The 8,793-nt window shown below is 32.0% G+C and overlaps 1 protein-coding gene across 1 annotated transcript; it reads right to left on the bottom strand.

Moving 5' to 3' along the window:
* Positions 1–1,753: 1,753 nt before the first annotated feature.
* On the bottom strand, positions 1,754–3,429 carry LOC102630887 (UDP-glycosyltransferase 84B2). The gene has a single exon (XM_006486935.4). It carries the CDS (start codon positions 3,276–3,278, stop codon positions 1,800–1,802), a length of 1,479 nt encoding a protein of 492 aa, XP_006486998.2. The 5' UTR covers positions 3,279–3,429; the 3' UTR covers positions 1,754–1,799.
* Between the last annotated feature and the right edge of the window lie 5,364 nt (positions 3,430–8,793).

The raw sequence follows: 8,793 nt of genomic DNA on the forward strand, positions 1-8,793 counted from the left end.
TACATAAATGAACTATCATATTTTGTGAATCAGAAAACTTGTACCGTAAACATAGCTCTCTGTGGCAGCATATAAATATGATTAGGGTAAAAGCTCGTTTAGTCCTTATATTTTGAAGTTAGTGTCCGTTTAGTCCCTATATTTTTAAAAATACTTCAAATCATCCCTACCATTAAATTATTGACACTTTCGCCATTATCTTTTGTTCCTTTTAACTTATTTTTATAATATTGCCCTATTATAATAATTTTTTAGACATTATTAAAAAGAAAAAAATAACCCTATTATAATAATTTTTTTAGACATTATTAAAAAGAAAAAAATAAATTACCAGTTTAACACCAAAAAATAAAATAAAATAAAATATATATATTAATTTTTGTGGAACACACTCTTGAGTTAAAATATTAATTTTTCTAAAAAAATTGATAATGTAATTTTTTACGATATTAATTTTTTAGACATACGTGAGCTTCCACAAAAATTAATATATACCTTTTTTGTTTTTATTTTATTTTTGAGTTTAATTTGATAATTTAATTTTTTTATTAATATCCAAAAAAGAAATATTATTGTAAAAATGTAATATTGTAAAAATAAGTTAAAAATAATAAAAAATAATGGCATAAGTGTCAATATTTAGTAGCAGGGAAGTTTTGAGGTGTTTTTAAAAATACAGGGACTAAATGGACACTAACATCATAATATAGGGACTAAACAAGCTTTTACCCATATGATTATTAATTAAAAATGAACTAGCAAACACTTTGTCCCTCGCCTCCCTTGGTAATGGGCAATAATGATATCGGAGTCCCTATAATTGTAGAAATTGAATTTAAATAATTAGAATAGCTTTTTACCTAAATATATAAAAGAGAAACCACTTGGACTGCACACAATATAAATAATTTTGATTTATTATTATTTTTTAATAACATCCTCGTTAGCTCATCGAGTTCAGATCTAAAATAAATACATAAATAAATAAAAAGTCTCAATATATAATTGGGGAAAACTTGTGGTGCAACTATGGTACCGTGCTACAGTTGCATTCAGTCATTGGATATCAGTGAACTCCATTAATTCAAATGCATCCAATGGCTGAATGCAATTATGATACGATACCACAGTTACACCGTAGCCTGATCCATGTTCCATCCAAAACCACTTCGATGTTTCAAAGATTATTTTAACAAAGCATTAATAGATATCTTTGTCTTCTTGCAATAATGGAACTATTACATTCAATTGGCCGTCACGGGCCTCATGGCCATGGATCTTTGCAAGTTGCGCAGCTCTTTGCCTCTTCACCGCTGTCTGGTTGGGAAGCTCTTCTGGCAACCTGCGGTGTCTGGACGGTGGGCTGGTTCGTTGTCGTGCCATCCATTAATTTGCTATTAAGTAATAATGTTATATGTGTAGTAAATAGTAAAAATTTTAATTAATTAAAAAACACACGAAAAAAAAACTATTATCTTATAGTAGGTTTTTTTTGTAATTATTATCATTTTTTTAATGATGGGTGCTATTTTTTATATTATTTTTTGTGCACATTTGCATCAATATCATTAATTTACTTATTCCGTGAATCATTAGTTTTCAGATTGCGAGCTTCGTCAAAAGAAACTAATCAAACTATCAAATTCTGGTTGAAATATGGCTCGCAATTACAAATAATTATTGATTAATGCCAATGGAACTATGTAGCAATACTTGTTTATTTGGACCATCAACCTTTTTATTCTTGTAGTACTACTTTTATGACTTCATTTTACATCAAGCAATATTGAAAATAAATATTAACCTATCATTGATGAAGCCAAATTTTCTCCACAACGTGCCCCACGTTCACTATAATTTCCAAGAATCTCATCAGCAAACAACTGAATATTCTGGTCCGACGAACCGCCTCCGGCCACCGCCTGCCTTGCCGCATACTTCAATTCCACTGCATTTTTCTTGTAATACTCCGATTTCGGTCCATTAATAATTTCTTCAACACATTTCTCCAACTCCTCGTTGCCAACGAAGCCATCTTCACTGGGCCTAAGCCTTAGACCTATCTTGAAAACATCGGCAACGAGTTTAGCATTTGTTGGCTGATCGCTCCATTGAGGGTATGCAATCACTGGCACGCCGGCGACGATTGTTTCCAGCAACGAACTCCAACCACAATGAGTCACAAAACAGGCAAGAGCAGGATGAGCTAACACTTTAGTTTGAGGACACCATGATACCACAAGGCCTCGGTTTTTAGTTTCTTCAAGAAACCATAACGGCAAAGTACCCTCACCATCAGAAGAAGCAGATTCTGATTGCTTAACAATCCACAAAAATGGAAGCTTAATGTTCTTCAAAGCTGTGGCTATGACCTCCATTTGATTAGCTGATAACTGAGCAAGGCTACCAAATGATATGTAAACAACTGAAGAATTTGATTGCTTGTTAAGCCATTCTAAGCAACGATCTTCAGGCTTCCACCTTTCAACTCCAACATCAAGCTTTTCATCTTGGCCTAGCAATGAAGGTGGGACTAAAGGACCGACAGGTCGTATTGGACAAAGCTGAGACATAGACTCAGTGGCTTCTTTCTCTAACTCAAAGAAAGAATTTGCTAATACCCACTTGTATTGCTTATTCAGGTTTTGGAACAAGTCATTGAGAATTCTTGAGAAGCTACCAAATGGATTTGAAGGGAGAACAAATGAAGGCAAATCATGTGTGTGCAAAGTTTGTAACCATGGTAACTCAACACTTGAATTTGGATTCTCCGAGGTGGGAAATGGGTTTAATTTGTTATAGAAACGATAGTAAATAGAAAAAAGTGAACATGGTTGAATCCAAAGCATGGCACACGGGATTCCAAGCTCAGCAGCAACATCAACAACCCATGGAACAAATGGATTGTTAATGATGCAAGAGAGCTTCTTGTGCTTATCATGGTAATGATTTTTGATAAGTTTTGAGAGGTTACCAGGTCCAGCTTTCTCTATAGTTTCCATGTAGTGATCTAAATCGGATTTGCGGTTGTAATCTAAATCGAACCCATCGGAGAAAAATAGACATGGGATATCATCAGAAACACAATCATTGATTTTGCTGCTGGTGAATGATTTGAGCAATTGGTGTTGGGCAATTTCAGGTGTGGCAACCGTTACACTGAGACCTTTAGAGACTAGGCGTTTGCCAAGTCTAAGCAAGGGATTAATATGACTTTGGGTTGCGAGTGATACCATTAGCACATGATGACCATATTCTTTTTCCTCTTTCAAATCCATTTGACTGCTCCTGGAAAGAAGAAGAATAAAGATGAGGCTATGAGGAGCTTTGGAATCGAGAGGTAAATTTTTTATAATCTGAATTTATGTGTAATTCAGGCAAAAGTGCGTATGCAATGACGCTACTGAAATAATGAACTGTCTTTCCATAATCCTGCAAAAATGGCAATTGAAAAAACTCTTCAATGAAACAATCGCATTTTGAAGCAACTAAGTCTGGATGATATCGACTTTCGGTCTATTTGCTGTTGTTTGTCTATTACCAATCTAGTAAACCAGGGCCCATAAATGTCTAGGGCTGAAATTGATGGGGAAATGAATTTTGTTATTTAAATGTGGTGTGTTCCCACCAGGCCGCCCAATTAAAGTCAGTGATCCCACCTAATGATCCAAAAATTGAAATTTGGGAAGAAAAGAAAAAAAAGAGTCCTCCCTAGCCATCTCACTTATCAAATACTAATTGGCTAGTGCCACCATGTTAGAGCTATATCCCACCTAAAATTTTTCTCATCTCAAAGAGTTGAAGAAAGCGAGTGTTTGATGAAAACATGGAGACGTTCAACGAAATGACACGCAGTGTCGAATTGTGATTCGTCCACTGCATGAAAGTGAATAGACAAAAAATTCATACATTTCGTGTCTTAATTGATAGTTTTTGTTTTTAGGGACAAATGATAATTTTTTTGGGAGATACGTCCTCGAGACACAATTTTATTTTTTAGTATAAGCACTGCCAAATTCAAAATTTTTAGATAAGATGCTTGTCTTACTATTAAGTGAGTTGCATGAAATCTTGGCCACAAAAGATATTTTTGATTTACATGTGGTTAAATATGGTGAGAAGTTGACATGGACAACTAACTATTTGAGCTGCTGAAAGATAAAAGTGGTCGAGTTTGAAATAAGTCATCTCTTACGTTATTAGAATAAGATAAAATAAAATAAAAAAAAATATTGATTTCAATCTAATAGGGATTGCAATGGGAGGGGAGGAGACTAATCTTCCCGTACCTATCACCGATATTTTGTGTATGTCTCCGTCCCCTCTTCATCCCCATCAGAATTACTTGAAAGAATTCTCATTCCCTCCTCAAATAATAACAGAGGATCTCCGAGGGTCCTCAATCCCTGAATAATTAATATATATTTTTTATTTATTTTGAGTTAATTATATTAAAATAAAAATTCAAATAAAACTAAAATTTGAATTATATCTTACATTAACATTGATTCATTATAAAAGTCACATGCAAAATACAAATTATCAAAATAATTATCTTTGTCAATCTTCATAATCCTACAATAAAAAGAAAAATAATTTACTTTTATATCGACAATAAAATAAATGTAGACGCTTAATTAATATTTTTAATAAAACAAAATTTTGGAGCTAATAGAATCTACCCGGCTTTTTTAATGTCCTAAATAAAAATTTAAGACTTTAATTAGTTAATTAGGCCTAAAAGTTTAATAATATAAATATTTTGATATTTGTTTTTTTACCAATAGTTATAATTTTATAATATAATTCAAATTTTATTATTTATTTACTAGTAATTTTAAAAATTAAAATTAAAAATTAAAATGGGGAAATGAGGAGGGCATGGGGATTCCACCTCATCCCCGTCCCTTTCCCGAATAAGAAATCAAGTATAAAATTATTTCCGTACCCTTCCCAAATGAGGAAAATCCCCGAGGGTATTTATCCCCGTAGGAATTTTTGTCATCCCTACAATGTAATGTATGGTAGAGAATTTCTTATTTTAATAAAATATATGATCTCTCACTTTATTAGAATGAGGACGTCATTAAAATATAAAAAAATATAAAAATTTTAATATACTAAAAACTATATTTTTTTATCTGTTAGTATTTCAAAGTCTATGTTTTCTTTTTTCACTAGAGAATGATGATATGTGTGTGTGTGTGTGTGTAGAGTCATTCTCTAGTACAGTCGCCCTCACTTTTTTCATGTGGATACACTATTAAACAATACAATTTAATAGAGTTAGCATAGATACACTATTAAACAACACTATTTTAGTGTGCATTGAAAAATAACTTCATTAAACCACACGGTTTAATAATGTGTCCACATTAAAATAATGAGGACGCCCGCACATGAGAATAGTTATAAACATGTACATACAACTATATAATTTAATAGTTTTCTCAAGCTTTAATAAAATTCAGGATTTTGGATCAGATTAGTACTTATACATATGATGATTTTACAAGTGTTTGTAATTTTAAAACACCAATTTATTACTTTTTTATTAATGTACTTGTTTTATCTTTTATTTACTAGTCTTATGTGCAATATTATAAAATTTATGTTTATCACAGCATCAATTTTTCAAACATCAATTTATTGCTCTTATATTAATTTACTTGTTTTACCTTTTATTTACTAATTTTATGTGTAATACACGCACAATATATTCACGTTTGCTTTTGGCAACCCCAAGTTTTTTAAAATTTTTTAAAAAATAAGTAAAAGTTAAAAGTTTTTAGGAAGATCTCTACCTTTTTTTTTTTTTTTTCTAACGGCAACCACCAATTTTCTTAAAATACAAACCTGTAATATATCTCGGCAACCCCCAAATTAAAATTTTGGTTCTATATATATAATATACACACAGACACACACACACACATACAATTTAAAAAAAATACTAAGTTTAACTTAAATTTGCTATATCATGGCACAATAATATTCAGGAGACATGTTCGCTCTCTATTCACATTTCATTGTGATTTTTGTAACAAGAAAATATGAAAAACCAAAAACAGTGGATGGGTAAAACGTGACCATGAATAAGACAAATGAATAACTGGAATGTGTACAGGTCAAAAAGGATGGATGGAACGCATGTCTACATAACTAGGGACCAATCACTGGGAGGTCACGGACTAATCACCAAGTTGAGAGAAACATACATGAGACCATCCCACCACCTCAGCATAGACTGTCCATAAGGTTTCAAGTCGACTAATAATAGGGCTAAACAAGAAGATATGGCCTAATCACAAGTAACCTACCATATCTGCCAGGAAGCATCTCAGCAAGTAAATTAGATGAATCAAGAAGCATGTGACCAAATTTAGAGAAAGAGATAGAGATAACTAAAGTCCAGCAACTTATGGTCAATATAATGTAAGCCCCAACCTTGCAGGTAAATGGTAGCAGGGGCTTGGGCATAATAATGATCAAGCAGTGCAAATCATCATTCCTGGGATTACATACACTACATATTTCGAAAATACTGAAAGTTTTGGCTCTCTACATTTTAAAATATGAAACACATACAAAGGTGCTTACTAAGCTTGGTTTACATCATCTTATTAGAAAAGATTTAATTTCTTCCATCCCTCTGTAACCCATTTACTTAAAGAAGAATATTGAAGTGGAAATTGATTCAGGAAGTCTTTGTTGAAGTGTGTTTAATTATTATCTTTTTTAGACAAATAATTATTTTATTATGTAAAAATAACTTGAATTTAATTGGGTGAATTCGATTTACTTAAAGGTTTCAGTGTCAAAATCCTAATTTTGTCAGTTTTTTTTTTTTGGTCATCGTTAATAAAAATTTTGGAGTTGTTTCAGGGTGGAGTACGAATTTTAATTAAATATGTAAATTAATAAATAATAAAAAATTTATTATAATTTTAATTATGTAGTAGTGAAAAGGTATTATGTTTTAGAGCGATTCTAACATATCTTAATCCTAAATTTACTATTTAGAAGCAATAAGCTATTTTGATACCTGCTCTAGCCCTTTTGCTGTTGTTTGTATTGTGCATGATGATGATTGATGAATTCATTTTGGAATTTGGAGGCTGGATTCCAGCTTCGTTCATGATCGGTAGGCTCGCGACACTTTTGTGCGATGAATTTTGGGGAAAAAATAAAATAACAATGATCTTTATTTTTCAAATGAAAAGCCTTGTTTGAAAGTGACTTGCATGAAAGTCTTGGCCACAAAATTGTGTGTGTGGTGCCCAGAGATCATTATTTCGCTTTTCCCTCTCATATTTGTCATTTTAGTAATCTTTTAGTTTTAAGGACCGAGCATCAAGACCCAACCACTTTATGGGCCTCAAGGCCGAAGCTGGGATTATTAGGGTTTGGATTTGATAGAGCCTACCCAATTAAGCTCATCTCAGCCCATAATAGAGCCTCGGGTCCTTTTAATGAAACTTACCTGCATAATGTAATGTTCGTTTTTTGAGTTTCCGAACGAATTCTGATCCAATATCGGTCCATCCTGTGCTGATCTTGGATCAAAACTAGATCCAAGACACATGAATAATATTTGACGCCACTTCATATTGTTTAATTTTGAATTTTGAAACATATGTTGATGGATTTTCAAGATCAAACGCACATGTTTTGTGTAAGTAGTCTTAACAATCAAGGTATCTTTCAAAAATTAAGCCTGCCACCATTTTATTTCCCATACAAAGGCTAAAGCACAAGTTTGATAATATTTTTGTTGTTTATTTTCTTGAGAGAAAAAAGAGAGAGAGAGAATTTACCGTATAAGTAGAATCATCATGACATATACTTTCAGAAGAACTAAATAGTAAAATAATCACAATTAGAGATGGGCAATGGGGTGTGCCGGTCATTAGGAAGGCCCATGCGTGCTCTTATTTGTGTTGTGTTGTGCCCACCATGTGATTCGTACCGCATCTAATTTTTCTTTTTACTTAAGCCGGGGCCAACACACTTGCCACACCCACTTGTGCTGCCTCATGCCTTGCTGAAGAAAAAAAAACACGATAATTTTTTTCTTTTTTTTAAGAGAACATGCTAAGTTATTGGCATACCTTTTTTAAGCCTATGTACTTTTGTAAGTCCATATGCCTTTAGTCAAATTCAATAAAATCAAAAATTTCAAACTCAAGTTCATATTCAATAATAAATTAACAATAGTAAGAGAATATAATACTAATTATTAGGTTAGACCATATGGTATTATAATCATTTTTTAATACTTAACAACAACAACAACAACAATAATAACAATACTTTTTTTTAAGGGTTAACTTAATTGTTAACTTTTATTGTTTTTTAAGGGTTAACTTAATTGTTAACTTGGACTTATATAGAGTTATAGATCATAATCCGTAATAACATTGATACATATTTATAAAATCATGATATCTATTATTCATTTAATAAATTATAAATATAAATCAATTAGAATAACTTTTTTGAAACTAAAAATTAAATGAATTGAAAAAACTTGTGCTAATAAAATTTATTAAAAGATTTCATTTCAAGTTATTTGTAAAATAATAATTTTTTAAATTTACTTTCATTAAAAAGTAAAACGTGTTTATTGCGGGGTCTTTTTCACGTGCTATGCTTTAACCCATCTCTAATCGCGGCGTGCTTTTAAAGCTCATGTGCGTAAAAATTCTAAGGCCAGCTCATCCCGCATACATGCCGTGCCGTGTGCCCCACCAAAATGTATTCATACCGTGCAGTGATATACGAACATGTGCC

This window comes from Citrus sinensis, chromosome 8 (assembly GCF_022201045.2).
Source record: "Citrus sinensis cultivar Valencia sweet orange chromosome 8, DVS_A1.0, whole genome shotgun sequence".
Lineage (NCBI taxonomy): Eukaryota > Viridiplantae > Streptophyta > Magnoliopsida > Sapindales > Rutaceae > Citrus > Citrus sinensis.

What these genes read in the sequence shown, in the direction of transcription:
- LOC102630887 (XM_006486935.4), bottom strand. Translation starts at nt 3,278, where the DNA reads ATGGATTTGAAAGAGGAAAAAGAATATGGTCATCATGTGCTAATGGTA.